The sequence below is a fragment of the Sciurus carolinensis genome, chromosome 16, assembly GCF_902686445.1.
Source record: "Sciurus carolinensis chromosome 16, mSciCar1.2, whole genome shotgun sequence".
Classification (NCBI taxonomy): Eukaryota; Metazoa; Chordata; class Mammalia; order Rodentia; family Sciuridae; genus Sciurus; species Sciurus carolinensis.
Genome location: NC_062228.1, coordinates 845,956 through 869,453, shown reverse-complemented (window position 1 = coordinate 869,453; position 23,498 = coordinate 845,956). Strand labels below are relative to the sequence as shown.

The following is a 23,498-nucleotide window of genomic DNA, read 5'->3' as shown; positions in this document are numbered from 1 at the left end:
AGACCTCACTACGAAGGTCTTGTGACTGCTCAGCAGCTCAGGCCTCCTGTGGCCCGCTTACAAGTTCCTCTCAAACAGATGTACTCCTATGCGTTCCTCAAAGCCCAGGTCACAGACCCCTCTCCAGCAGTCCAGACTACTCAGAATTCTTTGGACCCGAGTGCCTTGTAGCTTATTAGGTACAGGTACTTCTGTGAATTCTAGGTCCTCCCAGCAGTCTGTGTCAGCTTCCCTGGGCAGAATGATGTGTCTCCAGGTTGAGTTCTGGCCTGGGTGCTCCACCGGAGCACGAATGAGCCAGCCCAAATGCCTCAGCCAGCTCTGCAGCCGACGGTGGGGTCAGCAGCCAGAAGCCGAGAAGCTTGCTCCCTGTGGGACCTGGGCCCTCATCTGGCTACCTATGCCTCAGTTTCCCTACCCTGCCTACCTCCTGGGGGTTCAAACAGACTTTGAGAGAAACATGCACAGAACGCAGGCTGGGAGGAAGAGCCCACGCAGATAAGCTGGGGTCCTGTGGGCTGCTGGACAGTGCAGGGCTGCATGTCACACGCCATGCCCTTTGCCCTTGCTTAGCCCTGGAGGTTATCATCCTCAGAGGCTGGAGAAGGGGCTGTTTGGCCCAGATACAGGACAGGAAGTGGTGGAGGCAGGTGTGGCCCCAGGTCGGCCAGCTGTAGTGGGGTCCTCAGTCCTGGCCGTGAGGTTCCAGGGGCAGGGACAATGGAGACATGGGGAAGGTCTAGGACCTGATTCTCCTGTGGTTTTCCTGAAATGTCAAGTGCCTCCAGCCTCCACTGTGGTGTCCCTGCCTGTGCTGGGTGGCCCAGGGCCAACCTATGCTTCTGAGGTCTCTTTGGGACCACCTTTGACCCCTAGAGTTTTCCTAGGTCACCAGACCTGAAATGCCTCCCTGGAATTGCAGAAGGGCTTGGGAGGTGGTGGCCAGAGCTTGCTCTCCACCAGTCTCCCTGGCTGCCCGAAGAGCTGGGGCCCATGCCAGGCCCCAACCAAAATAGTGGCTGAGATCTCTCCAACAGCTGGCGTTTATTTTTGCATTAGCAGAAGCGGGTGGGAATCAGCACCTGCCTGACCCGCCACAGTGAGCCAGGAGCTGTCACCTGCTGCCTGGGCCCAGGCACCGCATGCCCCCAGCATGAGGTGGGAGTTGGCCTTGCACTGGCAGCACCCTGGGCACCCCAGGGCCGCTGCTTCTGGGCTCCTTTACCAGCACACAGGGGCTGGGGCTGGGGGCTGGGCCCATCCTCTTGGTCCCAGCACGGAGGAGAGTGGGGCGGGCAGCTGTGGCCACGAGACCTCGGCTATGCCCCCTGTGCTCTCTGGGCCTTGGTCCCCCTGTCTGTGGTGTGGGTGTGCAGGGCAGGATGCAAGCGTGGCAGGTGTGGTCCACGCTGGCTGTTGTCAATGATACCAGTATCGGCTGGGCCTCGCAGCACACTGCCCAGGCCTGAGTTGCTGTCCCCAGTCCTCATGTGACTCCTGCTCAACCCGAGCGACAGAGGAGGAAACAGGCACAGAGAGGCTGCGTGGCCTGCCTGAGGGTGCGCTGTGGGGAGTCGCTGATAGGGTGAGAACTGGGAGGCTCCCGGTCAGAGGCTGCCCAGCCTGGGGTGAGTGGCGGTGCCGGGCCCTCGGGTCGGCGACCTCTCAGTCATAGTGGGGCCCCCACAGCGCAGGGGGCCCTCCTTGGCCTCCAGGGTGGGAGAAAGGGATGTCAGGCTGCCCCACCTACCGCCGCCTCCCTGGGGGTGTGGCCGTCCCCAGCCACGCCCAGTGCAGGTCTGCACTGGGCACTCGGTCCTGCTCGGGCACACCTCCACCCCAGCACGCTGCTCACCGAGCTGCCGATGGCGCTCCCGCAGCTCCCGGGTGTCAGGGTGGCGGTAGGAGTCGCGGAAGTGGTGGGCCATGGCCATGTCCTCCAGGCGGAAGTGCTGGGGCGGGGGTGGCGTGGGGTGGGGCAGCCCGTTGCTGGGGCTGTAGCGCTGGGCGGGGCTCAGGGTGCACGGCCGTTTGCTGAGGTGGTCAGGGTGCAGGGAGTCACGGTCTGACCCGTTCTCTTTGGTCCTGGCCCAAAGAGCAGACGGAGGGCAGCAAATGGGCCACAAGCCGAGGACGGAAGTCACGTAGTGTTCAAGGGACATGGGGTGGGGGTGGGTCAGAGAGAAAGGAGATGCAAAGGGGAGACAGTGAGACCACCCGCCTTGGCTGGCCTGGTACCACCCTCTGCCCTCCTCCTTGGGGCTCCTGCCAGCCTCCACCTGTCCCCTGGAGGGTGGGTTCTCCCAGAGAGGGGTCCTGGGCCCAAAAGTCAGAAGCCCAACTCCCAGGGACAGTGGTGGCACAAGCACCTCTGGGGTCAGCAGAGGGGGCCCAGCCCAGGCCCCTGGGGTCTGGATTCTGGTCCCCTCAACACCAATGGAGAGTACAGGCAATTTCTGGGGACAGGTGTCCTCTTGGGGCTCCCAGGGGCATCTGGGTCCAGCCCCACAGGGCAGGCCCTTAGCAGGCCTGGAGAGTTCCCTGCCCAGGACGCAGTGGTGCCTGCCTCCTTCCGGCCTGCACGGGGACGACGGCTGAGCTGTGGCCTGAGGCAGAGGGCCTCCCGGGCCGCCCTCCTGGCGGGAGCCTGCGGTACCTGTCGGGTGTCCTCCTCTTCCCGTTCTCGTTGACTTCCAGCAGGAGCTCGGAGGAGTCCACGGGGGAGGGGGCGCTGGTGTCCAGCAGCAGCTGCTCGTGCTGGGCCAGGTACTGGGCGGGCGTCTGCTTGGCCAGGCGGGCACAGTGCAGGAGCTCCCGCTGCAGCAGAGGCAGGTTCGCCTGTTGGGTGGGAGCGGCTTGGCGGGGCTGCAGTGGTGCAGAGCGCGGCACCACAGCCCTGCTGGACTCTGGGCCTGGGTCCCGCCCGTTCCTGGGGACTGCTTGCTGCTTCCTCCCAGTGCCGAGGGAGGCCATGAAGAGAGCTGGGCAGGGCAGTGCGGTGCCCTGCCTGGGGCACACAGGGATGGCGGTGCATGAGACCCCAGCCCAGCCCAGACCCTGGACGCCCAGGCAAGGCTTTCTCAGGTTGTCTCCCTCCCTGGGGACATCTGGAGATGGAGGGAGTGGCGAGTTATCGCTAGTGTTTCCCACCTGCACCCCCTCCAAGCAGGCACCACACGACCCCCAGCACCAAGGAGAAATTCAAGGCTCAGAGAGGGGAAGCAACCAGTTGCACACACAGCAACTATAAATGGGGGCTGAGAGCCGAACCCAAGTGTGCCATGCCCAGGGTCTCTGCTCTGGCCCCACAGGCACGGATGGGAAGCCCCAGGAGCAGGCTCTTCCCCTCCGGATTTCCAGCCTCAGCCTGAGACAAACATGGGTGCTGGGACGTGGCTGTCAGTGTTTCCTGTAGCCACGTGGCCCTGGGCACATGGTGCAGACCCCGTGTGGTCCCCTGCCATCAGTGACTGGTGCCTAGGTCCTATGCTTGTGACGAGGCCACCGGAGCAGGGACGCAGGACTTACAGGCAGAAACGCCTCTGACACCTTTGGACTGGCCACTGCGGACTCCAGGCTCTGGCCTCTGGGACAGTGCTGCTGTGCCAGGGCTGGGCTCCCCACGGGCTGCCCAGGGCCACCGGGTGGGCGGGCAGGCTGGGCTCCCAGCAGGCTGGACGGGGACCCAGCGGTAGCCACTTGGGAGAGCCAGCAGTTCTGAGTATTTGTAAATAAATACAGCTCCCGACTCTGGTGGGCTGCAAGCTGCCAGGCTGCCTTCTCTGCTCTGCCTCCAGCCAGTCGCCCGCGGCAGACGCGCCTCTGTCAAGCAGCACTGGCTGCCAGACCTGCTTTTCTATTTGGATAGCTGAACAGGGGCCAGCACCATCTGCTGAGCACGACGGACATGTGAGCTGGGGCCCAGGTCCAGGAGGCCGGAGAAGCCCAGTGTCCTCCTCCCCAGCAGCCTCCCCTTGGTTCAGGGTGGGAGAGGCAGGAGCGCCGGCTGGTCTGTTAGGGTGTGGAAACATCTGGATTGTGAGCCAGCTGGCAGCCAGCCTTGGGTGGACAGCTGGGTGGGTGGGTCGGGGTCTGCGGCCTCTGGAAAGCCCCCCTCTCTGGCCACACAGGGGGTGGGTTCAGGAGAGGCTGGAGGGTCAGGGAGTATCATAGGGAGGGTCAGATGCACAGCAGCTCTGGGCTGGGGGACAAGGTCACTGCTGGCCCAGCCCAGGGAGAGGGGCAGTGTCCCCATCCTGTCCCCAGGAGCCCAACGCACAGGGGAGGCATCACTCTCAGAGGCTGACCTGAGCTGGTCACAGAACACCCTGGGTCCCAGCTCCACCATCCGAACAGAAGCTCTGATGCTACAGAAAAGTCCAAACTACCCTCCTCGCACCCATGGCTCAAGTGAGGGGCATGAGCATTTGCGAGGCAGGTCCACCTCACCATGTCTCTGGACTCTGCCCCGAGCCTCCTCTGCAGCCCGCCTGAGGGTGGGCTCCAAGGTCGGCCCCTGTCTCAGCCACTGAGGGCTGTGTGGCCTTGGGTCCTTCCTAACACCCAAGGAGGCCAGTGGCTCCAGCAGGCCCCTGCCAGCGCCCAGCACCCACACAGTGGCCCTTCACCGATGGGTGCTGCCCAGGGCAGCATGAGCAGCACTGGGCAGGCCTGTGGGCCGTGAGAGTTCAGCAAGGTGCTGTGGCTGCTCACTGCCCAGCCTCAGACAGGACCCCAACCGAGGGACAGCTAGGCAGGACTCCCGGCCAAGCTCCCAGACAAGGGCTTCTGGGCCTCAAGGGCTGGGGCTGAGGGTTGTTCCCGAGGGGGCCAAGGGCCAGGGCTCTGGCTGCGCCTGGTCAGCAGGCCCTGGAGCTTCCGGCTCCCTCAGAAGCCCGGGGGATGGGTGCACTTTGTGTTCCTGAGGGTTGGAAGGCAGGGACCTGGGGTGGGGCCGTGGGGAGGGCAGGCCCCTGGCCAGCTGGCCCTCACAGCACTGAGAGCCCCGTGTGCATGGGAAAGCTGAGGCCCAGGGTGCCCCTGGGGACCCTGCTGGGGAACCCTGCTGGGCATGCGGGGAGGATGCTGGCACTGACTAGGCTGGGGGCGGGCTGCAGGACTGGTGGGCAGTGAGGACGCTGGGCGCTCCTGCCTGTGCCTGGGGTAAGTGGGGCACAGCACTGAATCTGATGGACAGGCAGGCGCGTGAGTCCCGGACGCAGGTGGTGGAGTCGGCAGAAGGGGAGGCAGGGCGGGAGGGCCTCCAGGGAGCCCCGTGACGGCCAGATGGGCCAGGCCCTGGTGCCAGCAGCCCACCTAGCCCAGCAGGGTGTGGGTGGCCAGGGAGGGAACGGATGTGGGTGTGACAGGGTCTCCCTGGAGAACACCTTGGGGACAGGCCAGGCTGGAGCGTGGCTCCCTGTCCCCACTGGCGGGGACCGCGGCCCAACACGCAGCAGTGCTGTGGCGTGCCTTCCCTCACAGGGCGCGGGGCATCCGAGGGAGCTGGACCCATCTCAGGGACGCAGCCCATGGCGCTGCTGCCCCGTGAGGCCATGGATGCCCCGTAGGAGGGAGTGCCCCGTCCTGCCTGCTCCCCAGGCTGAGGGCTCCCTCCCAGCCACAGAGGCCAAATGCAGAGCGCTGGGGCCCAGGTGGCCCAAGGTGTGGCCAGGTAGCTCCTCCAGCGAGGCCTGTGGACCCCTGACACGGAGGGCTCAGCATAAAGGGCCACACGCAGAGCCTCTCGGAAGCCCCGTCGTGCAGGGGCTACAGTGATCCTGGCCCAACTCCGTGACCCTGCGCTCCTTCCCGGTCACACAGCTCACCTGCACCTTTTAAGACTAGCAGGCGTGACCCCGTGGGTCTGAGCTGGGCCCAAGCTGCCCCGTGCCCGTGGTGAGGCCCCAGTGCTGGTCTTGTGTGTTTGGCCATGACACCTTCTTTACCTCTGATAGCTCTTCACCTGCCCAGCTGCCCAGCCACATGCCCCCGGCCATCCACCTGTCCACTGCTTCCCTGATCTCTATATCCCACTCGCCCTGTTCCTGCACACTGGCCCTGCCCCAGGACCTCTGCCCCTGCTGCCCACTGGCCCCTCCCCATGGAAACATCCACGCTGGGACCTTCTGGGGTGCTCCCCTGCTGCGCATCTGCAGGTTCTCTAGCCGCGGCTGACTGGGTCCCCCCAGGTGCTGTGCTGGGGGCTGCTGCTTGCTCACGCTGTCCCTGGGCCTCACGGCACTGGGCACAGAGCAGGTGCCACAAGTGTTTGTGGGGGAACCTGAACCTTTGGCCAACAAGGATGCAGCCCAAGTGGGAGCTCTGTCTCCGAGTACTGGGTTTGGTGAATGACCAAATAGGTCTGGCATCTAGTGTCAGCCTTAACTGGTAGGAATCAGCCCTGGCAGCACCGTCTCCCCAGGCCGGGCTGGAGGCTGGCAGGGCCGGCCTGGGCCTCGTGGGCCTCGGCAGCAAGCGATGGGTCCACCTCACCTTCAGGAAGGGGATGACGAAGGGCCGCAGGGGGAAGTTGGTGGCCTCCTGGAGCTTGGAGTGAAACTCCTCGATGGTCAGCGTCGAGTTCTAAGGGAAGCCACCCGTGAGCGCGGCGGCCTCCGTTGGCCGAGCCCCTCGGGAGAGCCCCCGGGGCGAGCCCACCCGCACCCGCACTCACCACCAGCCCCAGCACCAGCGTGCGCACGCGGTCCCCGATCTCCGGGGAGATGTCACTGCCGAACTGCTGCAGGGTGGTGAGGAAGCGCTTTAGCTTGCTGAGCTGGCGCGCCCCGCAGGCCGGGGGCAGACGCTGCGCGGGCAGTGCCGCCGTGGACGAGGCTGCCGGGCCATTGCTGAAGCCGCTGGGCGTGGACGGGGTGCCGTGGACGGCCGTGGGTGAGTGGCTGCTGCCGTTCATCACTGTGGGGGACGAGGTGGGTGAGGCTGGGCAGCTGGTGACAGGCGGCAGTGATGGCAAGGCCAGCGCCAGGCGGCAGGGCCCTGGCACACCGCTGTCCTGGCCTCACGGCCACGGGGGTTGCTCATAGCCCTGGGCAGGGTGGACAGCGGCCCTGGGGCCAGGCCCCTCAGTCAGCAGGGACACCAGGCCCCATGGGCGGCTCAGGTCCTCACTGCCCAGGCCAGGCCTTCCCGCCCTGGGGTCACTGGCCCATTCCTCCCCCAGACAGAGGGACTTGGAAAGGAGGAGCGGCTCCCCACACAACTGCCACCACCACAGCCTGAGTGGTGTCCCCACACCTGCTTCCCAGGTGCCCTGGCCTTAACGGTGCCATGGCCCACTGCACCCCAGGACAGCTGGTCACGAGCCTGGCTGAGCTGCAGGGCTGACCCTGGTGGCCACTGAGACAAGTCTGCCTGTCTGACCTCGACACCAGGCTCTGGTGACACCGGGGCTGCTGCACCGAATCCCAGGGGCTGGTCATGCCCCTCACCTCCAGGCCTGTGTCCTATGCCCTGGGCTCAGGAGCTCACCAGGTCACACGGTTAAGGTCACAGGCACCCAGGCACACACACACCCAGGCACACACACACACACCCAGGCACACACACACACCCAGGCACACACACACACACCCAGGCACACACACACACCCAGGCACACACACACACACCCAGGCACACACACACACACACACCCAGGCACACACACACACCCAGGCACACACGCACACACCCAGGCACACACACACACACACCCAGGCACACACACACACACCCAGGCACACACACACACACCCAGGCACACACACACACACCCAGGCACACACACACACACCCAGGCACACACACACACACACCCAGGCACACACACACACACACCCAGGCACACACACACACACATCCAGGCACACACACACACACCCAGGCACACACACACACATCCAGGCACACACACACACACCCAGGCACACACACACACACCCAGGCACACACACACACACACCCAGGCACACACACACACACACCCAGGCACACACACACACATCCAGGCACACACACACACACCCAGGCACACACACACACATCCAGGCACACACACACACACCCAGGCACACACACACACACCCAGGCACACACACACACACACACAGGCACACACGCACACACCCAGGCACACACACACACACACCCAGGCGCACACACACACACACCCAGGCACACACGCACACACCCAGGCACACACACACACACACCCAGGCGCACACGCACACACCCAGGCACACACGCACACACCCAGGCACACACACACCCAGGCACACACACACACCCAGGCACACACACACACACCCAGGCACACACACACACACCCAGGCACACACACACACCAAGGCCACATGCTCCCAGGCACACACACACACCCAAGCCACATGCACCCAGGCGCGCGCGCGCGCACACACACACACACACACACAGGCTATATGCACCCAGGCGCACGCGCACACACACACACAAATGCACCCAGGCACACACACACACACACACACACACAACCAGGCCACATGCACCCAGGTGCACACACACACAGCCAGGCACGTGCACACACACACACCCAGGCACACACACACACCCAGGCACACACGCACACACCCAGGCACGTGCACACACCCAGGCACATACACACACCCAGGCACACACACACACCCAGGCCCATACACGCACCCAGGCACACACACACACACACACCCAGGCTACATGCACGCAGGCACACACACACACACGCAGGCACACACGTACACACGCAGGCATACACACACACCCAGGCACACACACGCACACACACACAGCCAGGCACGTGCACACACACACACCCAGGCTACATGCACGCAGGCACACACACACACCCAGGCACACACACACACCCAGGCACACACACACACCCAGGCACATACACACAACCAGGCCACATGCACCCAGGTGCACACACACACATGCACACACACACACACACACACCCAGGCTACATGCACGCAGGCACACACACACACACGCAGGCACACACGTACACACGCAGGCATACACACACACCCAGGCACGTGCACACACCCAGGCACGTGCACACACCCAGGCACACACACACACACACACCCAGGCTACATGCATGCAGGCACACACACACACACGCAGGCACACACGTACACACGCAGGCATACACACACACCCAGGCACACACACGCACACACACACAGCCAGGCACGTGCACACACACACCCCCAGGCTACATGCACGCAGGCACACACACACACCCAGGCACACACACACCCAGGCACACACACACACCCAGGCACGTGCACACACCCAGGCACGTGCACACACACGCAGGCCACATGCACCCAGGCACACGCACACACACACAGGCACGCTCACACATACCACACCACCTGCTGCTGGCTCTGCTGTCACCCCAGGTCCTGCCACCTGGGCCAGGTTCCCTGCATGTGGCTGCTCTGAGGAAGCTGGTGCTCAGGTTGTGCTGGGGCGAGGGCCGCTCAGGGCCACCTGCTCCCTCGGGGCCAAATACTCCTGAGGCGCGGCCATCTCCTGCCACCTGTGCCCAGAACTGGTAGGGCCGGGTGTGTGGACAGAGAGCAGAAGACCCTCTCTCAGGACAGGGACCCCCAGCTCAGTTGGGGCAGTGGCTCCCGCCGAGCCCCCTGGTCACTTGAGTCTGCTTGTGGGGGCCGTGGTGTGTCCCCCTAGAAGATGCACCTGCCTTGCCCATCCTGACCTGGCCCTGGTGACCTCTGCTGACCTCTGCCATTTTGTAGCTGTAGATGGACAGCACGCCTTTATTTTATCTGTTTATTTCTATGTGTGCTGAGGATCAAGCCCAGTGCCTCACGCGTGCCAGGCCAGCGCTCTCACTCAGCCCGAGCCCAGCCCCAGCCCCACCTCTGCCATTTTGTTGGCTAGACGGGCAGGGCCTGCCTCTCCTTCCAGCCTCAGTTCCCCTGCGGCTGTGGCTCTCGCCGGGTCCAGTCCCTTCTCTGCTCACCCTGCCATGCCCACACTCAGTCCCACCGTGGCCCTCCCAGGGCTGCAGCGGCTCCCGTGAGTTCCAGACTGGCCCCCATATAAGCCTCTTACGCCAGCCTTTTGTGTGGCGAGTGGCTGAGCCTTGTCAGGCACTGCCAGGGGCTCGGCTGCAGAGGACCCTAGGCCCCAGCCGGCTGGCTCCAATCCACGTGCTGGAGGACCCGCAGTGGCCCCTATGCTGCCGCCCAGCCGGCAGCAAGCACTGCTTTCCAGAGGGCTGGGCGGGCACAAGGCAGGAGGGGACCTCAGCCAGGGATGCTCCCTGGGCAAGGGCGGAGCCAGTGGCTGTCGCCTTGGGTTCAGGCCCTGGCTCTGCTGTCCCTCATCCTCAGGCCTCCCTCTGCAGGGGCTGCTGGATGGGAGGCCTCAGAGGACCTCAGAGGACCTCAGAGGCCCTGTGTCATGAGGACAAGTCTGCCCTGAAGGCTGCCCTGGTCAAGAGTGGAGTCTGGTATGTGTGCTGGCCAGACCCAGGCCTGGCCTGGTCCTTCCCCTCAGTGGCCTCCAGCAGCCCAGGGCCTGGCCTGGTCCTTCCCCTCAGTGGCCTCCAGCAGCCCAGGGCCTGGCCTGGTCCTTCCCCTCAGTGGCCTCCAGCAGCCCAGGGCCTGGCCTGGTCCTTCCCCTCAGTGGCCTCCAGCAGCCCAGGGCCTGGCCTGGTCCTTCCCCTCAGTGGCCTCCAGCAGCTGCAGGGTGGCCCAATTGCTATGGAGCCAGCTGCCCCTCCCTGCCACTAGCGGTGTTGGGTGTTGAGAGGCTGCTTGCTGACCACTGTGCCCGTGCCCTGGGCTGTGGAGACCACTTGCCCGCGGAGGAGCAGGAGGGCTCGCGTGTCTGCTCTCCTGAGAGGCTCCTGCCTAGCTTCCCGCCGGGGCTCTGGGTCCTCAGCACAGCTCTGAGCAGTTGACCCCTCGACCCCAGCTGGCTCGTGCAGGTGGGAACGCTGGTTCAAAGAACCTGAGGAGCCCCTCCAGGCTCAGGATGGACAGGCTGGCTCTACAGCAGCCCACATGGCAACGGTCAGCAAGGGGCATGTGCCAGAGCCTCCCTCTTGCTCTGGGTGGTCAGTGGCCACCAGACTCAGCTCACGCAGCCCCTGACCCCCACCCTCTTGCTATGCACTAATTTCCCTACCAGCAGGTGTGGCCGACCCCTGCAGATGCCAACACACACAGCCTGGTCATGACTGTGGACAGCCACTTGCCGCCACCCCAGCCAGGCAGGGGACACCCTGTCACCATGGACCTCACCATCACGGTGGGCTCGTTTCTGGAGGCTGAGGGTCCTGGCGCCAGGTCTCTGGGGCTTCCAGCAGCTTCTGAGACATGCCGCTGTCCAAGCTGCCTGGCCCCGCCTGCCAGCCCTGGCCTGGGCCCGTCCTCCCGGAGGCCTGCTTACCAGCCTTGCCTGGGTGCCTGGGTCCCCGTGGCCACTCGCCTCGCCTGTCCGGCTGTCCTCCCTCCCGCGGCTGTGGGGCAGTCTCGGCAACTTGCTAAAGAGACGCCGAAAATAGCCCAGCACAAGTGCTTTCGTTACCGCGACAGGTGTGTTACTAAGTTAGACCACACACGTGTCCCCGGCTGAGGTCTGGGGGCACATGCTGGCACCCCCATGCCTCCCGCCGCCGCGTGGCTACAGCAGGGTCAGGCTGGGACGGAGGAACCCCACAAACAGCCCCTCCTGCTACCCCTGCTGGGGCTGCGACAGCTCCCGCAGCTAGGAGGCCATTGTCATCCACGGCAGGCGAGTGCGGCACGGTGACCGCAGGACCAGGACCACACGCACGAACTTGGGTCTCCCCCGCACTCAGGCGCCAGTGCACAGCAGAGGGCGGAAGCACCCTGCACCCGCAGGACAAGCACTCTGCTCCCAGCACCTGGGAAGTCACGTGGCCAGCACTGGGTGGCGTGACCCACGTGAGGGCCACGCACAGGCTGCGGCTCACCAGGCCCTTCAGCCACAGGTCCGAAGCCCTCCCTGCCTGAGGTGGCCCTGTAGGCAGGCTGGAGCCCGAGGACACGGCCGAGCCCCGCTCGCAATACCCAGGTTCCTCTGCACCCTGCAGCCCTCCGCGTGCCGGGGCAAGAGGCCAGGGCGGCCGTGCCCTGCTGCGGGCACACGGCTCCTGCCCCGCAGAGGCCCTGGCCTCTCTCTAAGGGTGCAGTGGGGTGAGCGGGGAGGCCGGCTGGGGAGCCGGCGAGGCCTCTCGGAGACGCGGTTCTCGTTATTTTACTTACAGAGGCAGACCATGGACCACTTTAAGCAGCCATGAAAACGGCCGTGGGGCAGTGATGTCGCAGGCCCGTCCTCTCCATCTGTGAGCAAAGTAAGCAGAACACGCGGTCAGGAGAGGCTCGGCCGGCCCCCTGCCTGCCAGCGGTGTGGGGACTGAACTCGGCCACCACCGGGCCTGTGCCATGGCACGGGCTCAGCGCCTCCGCAGGATGCGGGGTTGGCTGGGTGGCCTCAAGGGCCAGTCTGGCTGGACCTCCAGGACCTACACAGCGTGGGCAGGACTTCTCACTCTTAAAAATGCCTCTTCCCCGAAGGAGCCTGAAGAGACCACCCTGCTGTCCTCCAGGGACCTGGGCCCAGGAGAGTGTCGTCAGGGGTGAGTCTGAGAAAGGGAGCCCAGGCTGGGGCAGCCTGCGGGACGGGGCGCCCAGTGGGAGGGCAGGCTGACTGGTCTGTGCGTGGGCAGCGAGTGGCCAGGGCTGTAGGGGGACGCGGGAGCTCTGTGAGCAGGCAGGAGCCCCGACCAAGGGTTCGAGGCAGGAGGAGCTGGGCCCACTCTGGGCTCCTGCCCTGGGGAGGCACGGCCAGTCTCTGCTCCCGTACTCCTTTCCAGGCCTCCCGCCATCCCGTCCACCTGTCCACCCTCCCAGTCACACTGTGGCTCTGACTCTGAGGCCAACTTGTGCCCAGGGTGCCACTGGGCCAGGAGAGCCACAGCCCTCAAGGTGGAGCCCAAGGTCAGTCTGCAGCCGGGGCAGAGGCCTCGCCAGGGCTGGCCAGCCAGGTGCAGGGGGCGCGGTTAGCCGCCGGCTGCCAGTCACACGGGTTGGGGACAGACCTGAGGCCACCACAGAGCAGGCCTGGGCCTTGGAGGGATGTTCCCACCAGCCCTCGGGCGAATGCTGGGAGGGAAGGAAAGCTGCTGTCTGGGTGCTGCTCATAAATGGAGCTGGGACCCCAGCCCGAAACAGGACCCTCCCGCGGGGCGCCAGGGCCAGGAAGGGCGGGGCACCTGTGCGCCACACCTGCTCATGACATCTGTTCACAGGCCTCGCAAAAGCAGCCCGGGTCTCACCCAAGCGAGTGCCCCGGACACCTGTGCACAGGCCAGCACTTTTGGACAGGAGCTTCCGCTCGGAGGGACAGCAGGCCAGGGAGGCAGAGCCATGGCGGCTCCTTCCTCCTGCTGGCGCCAACGCCTCAGGGGCGCACCACAGCCTGGGGCCTGGGGGCCACCGCCGCCCGCCAAGAGCAACCTCCTGCGCTAAGGGTGGCCACGTTCTCTGGTAACCTCAGCACAAGACCAGAGGCCTCCCCTGTCCACCCTGCAGACTAGCTTGGAGGCCGTTCGGCGGACAGACTGACATCCCAGAGGCCGGGACTGTTCCAGCAGAGGGAGGGGTGGTTCCCGCCCCATAGGGGGAGCAGGACCCCTCTGACGGCCCAGGGGAGAGGGCGGGGGGCTGAGAGGCCCACACCATGCGCACCCCAACGTCCCAGGAGGCCACACCAGGAGCAGGCCATCAGCCACTCTGGGCTGGCCCAGAGCCCACATCCTGTGCATAGGGCCAGGTCCTCCAGGGTTTGCCCAAGGCCCTCCATCACGGAGCCAGTGCCCAGCCAGAGGGTAGGTCCTGGGAGGAAGGGGCCAGGCCAGCCCCCGGCCCAGGCCCTGGGCAGAGCTGGGGGAGGGGGGCTTGAGGAGGAAGCGCTTGCTTCTTGGCCTGGTGGGGGTCAGGGGTTGCCAGCTGAGGACTGGGCTCCTCCTGGGGGCCTCACTGGCTCAGAGTGGGGAGCCCCAGGATGCCCCAGCCTCCGCATGCCAGGGAGGGTGGCGTGGGTCTTCTGGTCGTGGGGGCAGGGGATGCTGCCCCACGTGGGTCCATGCCTGGCTCTCCCTCCTCCCACCTGCTCAGGACCCCAGCAGCTCCTGAAGGGGCTGCAGAGGCTTTGACCTGAGCCCTGGCTCCTGCCCCGGGGCCCCAGAGCCACCCAGAGCGGCCAGGCGCTGGAGGCCTCTGCCCAGGCTGCAGGCACAGTCCTGCCCAGCTGCCCTGTCGCTGGCCGTGGCTGAGGCCCGGTCACTCCTGCTGCTGCCACCCTCATGCCCTGTGGAGCCTGGCGCCAAGTGTCTGCATGCCCCGTGTGGCGCTGGTGCCCCGGCAGCCTGCTGTGTGACCCTGGGGCTGTCCTTGTCCTCCTCTGAGCTCTGGGGCTGGGGTGGTTGCCCTGGGCTTGGGGAGGGCATGCTGAGGCTCCGGGGGTGGTGGGAAGCAGGGGCATGGCAGTGGCTTTCACCTGGCCTGCTGTTGTGCTCTGAGTCCACTCACCCACTCCACCCTCTCAAGACCCCAGAGAGAGGGCACGTGGCTGCCCTGCTCTATAGGTAGGAACCAGGCCAGAGAGGTCAAGTCACTTGCCCAAAGTCACACAGCTGGGATTGCAGCCTCCAAAGCTTAGGTGCCAGCCGTGGACCTCAAGGGCCCCAGCACGGGCCTCTATGTCTGGGGCCCAGCACAGAATGTCAAACACCTCTGCCCCCACACCCTCCTGGGCTGTTGGAGAGGTTGGGGCTCTGGTTACTCACACGTGTGAGGCGTGAAGGAGGAGTTACGGGTGGCACCCTGCGACGCGGCGGGCGGAGGGGGCGGCATGTTGGGGGGTGTGGACCGAGGCTGGGTCTTCACCTCCGTGGGGGAGTCGGGCATTGCTGCAGTCTTCTCCTTCCTGTCCGCTGGGCAGGAAGAAAAGAGACGCGAGTCAGGCTGGGCAGAAGGGTCTGACCAAGGCCCATGCAGCTGGGCTGGGGGCTGAGCGCCCTGGGCCGCTTGGCCTCCTGGCTCTACCCACTGCACGGAGGCCTCAACTGCCCTCACAGGAGGCTGAGGTCCACCGTAGACACTGGGTGCAGAGCCGGGCCAGAGGGTGGGCCTGGATCAACCTGGTTCAGGCAGGCCAGCCACATGGAGCTGGGGTCCTACTGAGCGTTCCCCAAGGCCCATTTTCTGCAGACCAAGAAGTTGGTGGGCCCCCAAGGCAGGTCCAAGCTCGGCTTCCACCTGCATCCCCTGCAGGTGTGTCCAGACAGATGCCAGACTCCCCACCCCCGTCTGTATCGGGGCCTGGGAATCTGCATTCCCAACAAGCCCTGGTGAGGCTGCTGGGCTCCCCACTGTCCGATGCTGAAGGTTCCCCTGGGGCCTGGCCAGGGAGTGTGGGTGGTGGTCCTTGGGTGGTGGGAACATCTCCTGCCCGGGGTGACCCTTAGGACCAGCCTGACCAGAGGAGGCACTGATCCCAGGACACCCTGGGCCTGGCCCTGAAACATGTCGTGTCACAGGCCAGTGGGCTGCAGCCTGGACTTGACTGGTGAGCCTGGGCACAGGTGGTCCCCATGGGATGTGATGCTCCCTGAGGCCTGACAAGCTCTGCTCAGAGTGAGGACATGGGGGGAGGCCAGAAAGAAGATGAAGGTCAGGGTGGACCAAGGGCGAGGTGGCCCTGACCCTCTGATGTGCCCCAGAGCAGGATACTAAAGGCACAGCACCTGGCACCGGGGCCAAGGAGGCCAGGCTGGATCACATTCGGGCATCTGGGCAGATGGGCATGAGCTTCCAGCCTCCTGTGCCTTGCCAAGGCCAGCAGTGCCGGGCAGACAGGGGAGGCTGGAGCCGCAGCTCAGACTTGGGTCTTCCCGCCACGCACCTCCTGCTGACACCTGCAGGGGTCTCCTGCAGGGGCCCAGGCCTGCTGCCTCAGGCCACGTCCTTGTGACTGTCACCTCGGTACAGCTGCCCTATCTCCACCAGGGACAGACCCACGTGGGGGTGGGCCACCTGCCTCTGCGGATAGCGACTCAAACGACAGCGCCATCTCGGAGTGCCCACGCCACACGGACTGCACCTTGCCGCCCCTTGCTGTACAGGTGCTGGGGACGTCCCCAGAACCCCACAGCTGGCAGGGTTCCACCGGGAGGCCGGGGCGGGAGCGGCCGGCGAAGAGCGGGCACCCAGGCCCCGCGGCACCTGCTGTCCCTCAGCTGCAGCCTCTGGCCTCCCTCCTGCTGGGAGCCCTCCCCTCCCCCACGCCCGCCTGTCCTGAGGCTGACGGCCGGGCACACGTGTGGTCGCAGCTGTGGGGACCCATCAACACCGTGCCTGGCTGCAGGGCCAGCAGCCAGTCCCTGGTGACAACCAAAGAAGGTGACTGTGGCTGACTGCCCGAGGGGAGCAAGCCGTCCTCACTGGCCTTCCCCAACCAGGCTGCCCTTGGCCAGCAGGCGACGGGTAGGGCTTGGGCCAAGTGCTTCAAATGCCAGGCCGGCCCTGGGCCACAGGCCAGGGACACTGGGGACACTGCTGTTGGGGTCCCCAGGTCCTTCACGGAGGCGGCTGCACTTGAGCCTGAGAACTGAACACAACAGAAGTGACCAAGACAACCTGGCCGGTGCAGGAGGGAGGAGTCGGCTGTGGCACCGGGCACTGGACGCAGCCCCTGCGCAGCACTGTGCTGCCCGCGGACAGGCTGATCAGGAGGTTGCAGGGCCAGGGCCCAGGCGCCACGTCACACGGGATCGACACCTACGTCACTTGACCATTGCTTCCCCACCGCACCCGTGTGCCCGTGATGTTCCAGACACTGAAGCTGGGACACATGGTGCCCGCTGGTGCCCGTGACCAGCAGGGGCTTAAGGTCATCCTCTGGGCAGAAGAGGAGGGCAGCGGGCCAAGGCCGTCCAGGCACTCGGCAGACTTGCACACCTTGCGGGCAGGCACCAGCCTTTGGTCCACTTGGTCCTCATGAGAACCCTGTGAGGTTGATGCTCAGTCCATCTTACAGAGAACCAGGCACAGAGAGGGGAAGTGCCTTGCCCAAGGTCACACAGTGAGTAGATGGGTGCTGGGGATTCTCCAGGATCTCTCGGCCCCTGGTATCTCTGAATCGCCTTCTCTTTAGGGCTCAAGGACCTGCAAAGAAGTAGCCCCTCTGGGATTTAAATCGGGGGTAGAATTGAGGCTGGGGAGGCAGGAAGTCCACGGCCAACCTCCCAGGTCTAGCCTGCCCTGGGTTGTGGTCAGGGGGAGGCTGTGTACAGTGGAGGGGCTGAGTCTGAAGTCCCTGCTGCTTGGCCTGCCTCCAGCCTCGGCTCCCCGTCCAGGATGGGTATGGGTGCTCCGTCAGGCAGCGGGGGGCCAGAGGCGATGCCCTCACGCCCTGCTGGCACAGAGTGGCACTGGGCAGGGACTTGCGAGCCCTCCCAACCCTGCTCTGGGGGCTGCCCCGGGCACAGACCCCCGCCTGAGAGAGAAGTGGCGAGGAGAAGAGAGGGGCCGGGAGATCAGGGGTGGCTCACGACCTGGGGCACGTCCTCGGGACCAGCAGGATGGCCAGGACCCTGTGTGGAAGGAGGGGCAGGTGTGCTGAGCGGGCGGCTGCAGGAGTGCAGGGCCTCCTGCTCAGGCCCAGCAGGGCCTCCGCTGAAGGAGGCTTCGCCCCGCTCTGCTGCCAGGGGCTGGCCTCCTTGCTCAGTGCAGAGGGCGAACGCCAGCCAGGAACCTCCTTGGGGTCTGAGCTCGGGCTGAGCTCCCCCCACAAGCTCCTGGGCCAGTCCTGGTCAGTTCTTGCAGAACATGGCCCCACGCAGGACCATCTCACCCAGCACACTCTTGCTCGGGGTCTCCCCCCGTGCTGGCCCCCAGGAAGGCAAGGGCTTGGGATGGAGCTCACCAACAGCAGCCCCCAGAGGAGGGGCCTCTGGAGAGTTTTCCATGGGACCCCTAACCTAGGGTCTGGAGGGAAGAGAGGGGTGCAGGTAGGATGGAGCAGTGGTCAGTGAGGAAGGTGGGCTGAGAGTTGGCCTCTGTCAGGATCCCTGGATGCTGGCCCTGGGCAACCTGAGTCCATGGGCCTCTCTGAACCCCCTTCCTTGCTTCACAGGGGTGGTGGCGGGTCAAGGAAGATGGAGACAGACCCCTGTACACAGTGCATCCCCCAGCCCTGGGAGTCCCCAGCAGAGGCTGGCCGAGGTGTGTCCTTCCTGGGCATTGGGTTCCTGCCCTGCTCCCACCCTGGAGACCCGCTGTGGGGCACAGATGACCTTGCTGCCCCACAGTGGCCATGTGCAGCCCGACAGTAGCTCTCGGGTTCCACTGAGGAGCCAGGTGCAGGGAGCTGTGGGGTGGCTCCAGCCCTGCAAGGGCCAGACACCTGGGCTGTCAGTGCTGCCCCAGGGCCCCTCCGGGCTCACCACACCCTTGGCCATGCAGGCTTCCTGGGCCTGCCCAGGGGCACGGCCATTCCACCGAGGGAACCAAGGCCCAGAAGTGGTTTCCCCGAGCCAGTCAGCCTGAGAGGGGCTGAGCTGGGCTGGACCCCGTCCACTTGGCGGGAGCCACAGTCCTCTCTGCACCCACCTGGCCAGGCCCCGTTTTCTGGATTCCAGATCTGGGGACCCTGGAAGCCCTGCTCCAGTGGATTAGGTTTTGGGAGGTCTCGGGGGGCCTAGGCAGCTGGCGGATGGTTTTAGCTTAGCTTTTCCCTGTGAGGCCGGCACACCACAGCACAAGCTGAACACAGCCAGGGCTGCCACACGGTCTTGCTGAGGCTCCCGGACATGGCAGGGAGGCAGGACTCAACCCCAAGTGCAGCCCTGGCCTGAGCCACCTGTGGCCAGTTCAGCAGGAGGAGCAGGGCGTCCGTGGTGCGGCTGGGTGAAAACCAGGCACAAGAAGCACGGGCAGCTGAGGCGGCCAGCAATCTGTCCTCATGCCCTGTGAGGCCGGCCTGGTCCTGCTCCTGCCCCTTCCAGACCAGCTCAGGCCCCACCCCTCCTGGCAGGACAGCACTGGGGTTCTCCTGTTAGAGTTGGTGGGGAGGCTCGGGGGGTGCCTGGTGCCTCGCCCTGCGGTCCTGGCTCAGAGGCCGGTCGATGGAGGCAAGGGGCCCGTGGCGACAGGCAGCCCACCAAGCACTGCACCAACACAGAGAGGAGCACTTCCCAGGCCAGGGCCAGCTGGTCCTCCTGGAGCCTGCCCACAGCCCCCAGAGGTAGAAATAGCTCCGCCCTATCGCACGGGTGGGGAAACCAAGGCACAGGGCTGCAGGGACCTGCCCAGCTAGTGAGGAGAGCCCCATCCTGATCCTGCAGCCCAGCCTCTTCTTGCCAGCCTCAGAAGACACGTGAAAATGGCCCCTGCCTGGGAATCAGAGGGTTGGGCACTGCCCTCTGCCGTCCACCCTCCCCCAGGAGTCTCTGGCCTTCCCCTGCTCTGTGATGCTCCTCCCAGCGTGGACAGGCATCTACCCACTGCCCCCCGGGGCTGGGGCTGTCACCCCACCCTGCATCCCAGGAGCCTCTCACAGGGCTGAGCGGAGACTCAGGGAGCACTGGGCATCCCCAATGACACAGACACCCCAAAGGCCCGCCAAGCACACGGCGGCCCTCCGAGACGTCCCGGGGACATGAGGACGACGCTGGGTGGGCTCTTCCCCCTCCTGCCCCAGTTGCGAGCTTCCCGGAGTTCCCAGCCTGGAGAAAATTCCCAGAGTCTGAGACCGCTCCCAGGTCCCAGACGGCTATTCCAGTCCCTAGCTCAGGGTCACTGAGCAGCCACAGAGGAAGGGCTCTCAAGGCCAGGCAGGGCCGGTGGGAAAGAGCACGGAATGCACTGGAACAAGTCACTCCATCCATCACTGTCCCCATCTGCCTGCAGTTCCCAGCCGGCCCTGCCCAGCTGGGAACTGGCCACAGTCCAGCGCTCCTGGCCCGGGCTTCCAGAACCGTCCTGGGAGGGGTCCCTGGTTTCTGCGGGCGCCTGTTTTGCTGGCTACGCTCCCTCCAGACCTGCCATGGCCTCTGTGGGAGGTGAGCCTGGTGCTCCCCTGGGGAGAGGCTCGGCGCAGGGAGGACCCAGCAACCGTGGTCAGCTACGGCGCGAGTCCCGCCTCTGCATTTCAACCCCACCGCGGGCCTGAGGCACGCGGAGCGGGGAGGCTGGCCTGGTCTGGAGTCCACTCTGTGGGACCTGGATGCCCTCCTGCAACCCCGCCCCAGTCCTTCCTGGCTGACCAAAGGCCCCTGGAGGTCTGCAAGACCCCCAGGTGTCTCCTCCTGCCAGTGTAGCTGACCCCTCACGTCCTGTGATGACCAAGCACCCAACTGCTGAAGGCCCAGGTGGGCAGCCTCAGTGTCCACGGCTGTGAACTGGGGACAAGGAGTGAGAGCAAGATGCACTGGAGCCCCTGGCAACACAGGGTGTGAGGACCACGGAGACCGCCCCTCGGGGGCTATCTTCTCTGCCTCCTCAGATGAGCCAACAGCAGACAGGCCGGGACTGCTACTGCCCTTTGCCCCCTGGGGGCTGCCCAGGGCACCTGAGGGCACAGCACTGCAGCTGAGGGCTCAGCTGGGCGGCAGGCCGTGGGTAAACCCCACACCTGGCCATCTTAGGAGCCAGAGGGTGGGTCACCCCCACAGGGTGACCCCCAGCAGGCCACGAAGGTGGCCCTGCTGCGTGGCCGGAGCTCCCTCTGCCCTTGCCTCCGTGACCCTCCAGCCTCCCTGGAGAGCCTGCAGTCTCCTCTGCCAGGCCCAGCACTGTGCTTGGAGCTTGTCCCTCCTGACCAGCTCTAGGACAGCCTCATCTGTCTGCGTCCGCCATAGCCGCGTCACCCATACGGGCCAGGTACACAGGGGGTGCTCAGCAAATGCTTGTTGAGAAACCCAGGGGGCCGGTTTCTCGACGAGGGCACTGTCCCAGCCTCCCCAGCTCTGGGCATCTGCCAGAGCCATCATGGTCTGGGAGATGGGGCAGAGGTGGGAGCTGCCTGGTGTCAGGTGACGCAGCTCAGCACCTGGGAGCCCTGAGGTGAGCTGCAGAGGCCTCAGACCCTCCCCAAGCAGGGCAGGGACACAGAGCCCACGCCAGGTTCACAGGACCCTGAGCAGAACCACGTGGTGGTCCTGCTTCCATGACCCTAGAAGATCCTCCACACCCTGCTTCACAGAGGGCGTGCGTGCAAGGAGGCACTGGCCTCCCCGCAGGGCCTCCAGGACCCCAAGTCCCCTGTGGCTTCCTACCCCCGAGTTCGGGCCAGACTCCCCTGGGCAGCGCTGGGGCTCTGGCAGGTCCTGGTCTCCGGGTACTTGCGGGCACAGTGCTCTGGGCTCCTGTGCTCCCTGGACACCAGTCACCGCCCCAGGGACAGTCCTTCTGCTCCCCAGAGGCTCCCAGCAGCAGGGGGTGCTGTCCTGGTGGGAAAGATGGGGAACCTGAGGGCGGGAGGTTGGATGGCCTGTCAGAGACCGCGGCTCTGCAAGGCCTCCCAGCGCCCCTCCTGACCCCGAGCCAGGCGCTGGGGGGTCCCTGCCTGCTCTTCCCTCTCCTTCCTTCACCTCCACAGAAAGCAGTGCTCACACCTCCGGTCCCAAAGCCCCCTAACTACCAGCAGCCCAACACCAGCCACACAGGACACCAAGGCCAGGGCCGACCCTCCACCCCAGCAGAGCAGGGCGCAGCCAGCCCAGCTGTGTCTGAGGGACCCGGAGGGAGGCCACACACGGCAAGGCCCCACGCTTCAGGGAGTCCTGCAGAACCTGCCCGGCAGTGTTTTAGGGCAGTGTTTGTTAGGAGCCCTGTGGTGATGCCCCTGGGGGACACGTGTGCACCTCTGAGGTCACTGACGAGCAGGCTGGCCCCCGCCTTGGCACAGGCGAGGAGGAGGCACGGCCAGCCACAGCAGGGCCACCCGAGTGGCCGGAGGCTGGGAGACACAGAGGCCTTGCTTTCGGTCCCTGCCCAGAATGCCCTCCCTGCCGTCCCTCTGCAGGGACCAGCCTTGCAGGAGCTTCCCTCCGGGACCCTGAGGCCTGGGGTCCTGGGGTCACACGTAAGCCACGGGCTCTCTCTCCACCACACAGACTCGGGGTGCCGATGCTCCTGGACCCTCCGGGTTCCAAGGTGCGGTACCAACAGGGAAGGGCAGGTGCTGGCCTCCAGGAGGGCTCTTCTCCAGGGGTCTGTGCTGGATGGGGCTGGGCTCCCCAGCAGAGGGCAAGTGGGGCACTTGGGCTTTCTCCCCAGCAAGCCCAGGACACGGGTGACCCCCGGGTTGACCCGCAGGCCGAGCTCCTCCCAGCCCTGCCTGCAAAGCCAGGGTCAGAGGGGAGGGCTGGCCTTTGATCCGCAGGCTTGGCGGGCGGGCGGGTGCAGCCAGAGTGCGGCTGGAGCTGGGGCAGCCTGCACATCTGGTTTCCATTCAGGCCTCCGTGCTCGATGCATAAGGAATAACATAAAATAAAGGACCAGCATCTTCTCCTCCATTGGTCGGCAGGCCGCCCCGCAGGCTCTCCGGTTCCTCCCGCCCAGCCCTTCCCTGTCCTCGGAGGCCTGACCCAGGACCCACCGCTCCTCTGTCCGTTAACTCACTGCCTGCCACCAAGCCTGCCCTATAGCCCAGCACTGGCCACTCAGCACCAGGGACCCCACAGTCACCGCCTGGGTGATGATGAAGGGCACAGGATGCCATGGCAACGGCGCTGGCTCCCACGTGGGTGGTGTGAACCAGGGCTGCCCCATGCTTGAGGCCTCAAGCCACCCGCCTGCAAAATGGGCTCCTTGCTGCGGGGTGAACCGGGCAGTGAACTCGGCATCGGGTGAGCCCACCACCCTCCACGTCCTGCACAGGCTAGGGCGTCCCCCCTCTGTGCCTGAACGCCGGGGCGGCAGGGAAGAGCGTCAGGGGACCGGGCCCTCGGGGAGCGCCAGGCTTTCCTGAGGGTGCCCACAGCACCCACCGCCTGCCCTGGAGCTAGGCATGTGGCGGCAGCCTCCACGAGGCCTGTCCTCAGTGTGCCTGGCACTGGGGTCTGGTGGGCTGTCCCTGCTGAGGACCATAAGGGCCTGAGCACTGGCCCTGGCCCCTGCCTGGCTTACCCCCTGCAAAGTGCGAGGTGCTGGAGCCCCGTGTGCAGGCGGAGATCCAAGGCTGAGCCGGAAGCCGCTTGGCTTGGGCGCTCAGCCCACACACCACATATGGCCAGCTCCATGGGGACACGCTCAGGGCCTGGCCAGGGAGAGCCCGGGGCCGTGGCCTGGAGGGGCGCCACTTCAGTGCCAGCTGGCAGTGGCCGGCAGCACAGGCGGTGCCCAGGAGGACCTCAGGGTCAGAGGCAGTGGGTCAGCCCAGGAGCAGAGGCCTGGAGGGTGATGTGT

At 65.6% G+C, this 23,498-nt stretch overlaps 1 protein-coding gene across 8 annotated transcripts in view; it reads right to left on the bottom strand.

Moving 5' to 3' along the window:
* Positions 1-23,498, bottom strand: part of Cbfa2t3 (CBFA2/RUNX1 partner transcriptional co-repressor 3) — a 70,586-nt gene that overhangs the window by 6,429 nt on the left and 40,659 nt on the right. For 3 of the 8 annotated variants that reach the window (XM_047529155.1, XM_047529158.1, XM_047529163.1), the window contains exons 2-7: positions 14,873-15,019; positions 12,288-12,365; positions 6,677-6,918; positions 6,496-6,585; positions 2,657-2,838; positions 1,856-2,085 (exon numbers count right to left, since the gene is read on the bottom strand). In XM_047529155.1, coding sequence (XP_047385111.1) covers positions 1,856-2,085; positions 2,657-2,838; positions 6,496-6,585; positions 6,677-6,918; positions 12,288-12,365; positions 14,873-15,019 — 969 coding nt within the window. Of the gene's footprint in view, positions 1-1,855; positions 2,086-2,656; positions 2,839-6,495; positions 6,586-6,676; positions 6,919-11,300; positions 11,400-11,448; positions 11,523-12,287; positions 12,366-14,872; positions 15,020-23,498 lie in introns of those variants that run through there. The other 5 variants (XM_047529156.1, XM_047529157.1, XM_047529159.1 and 2 more) reach the window with 5 other exon arrangements.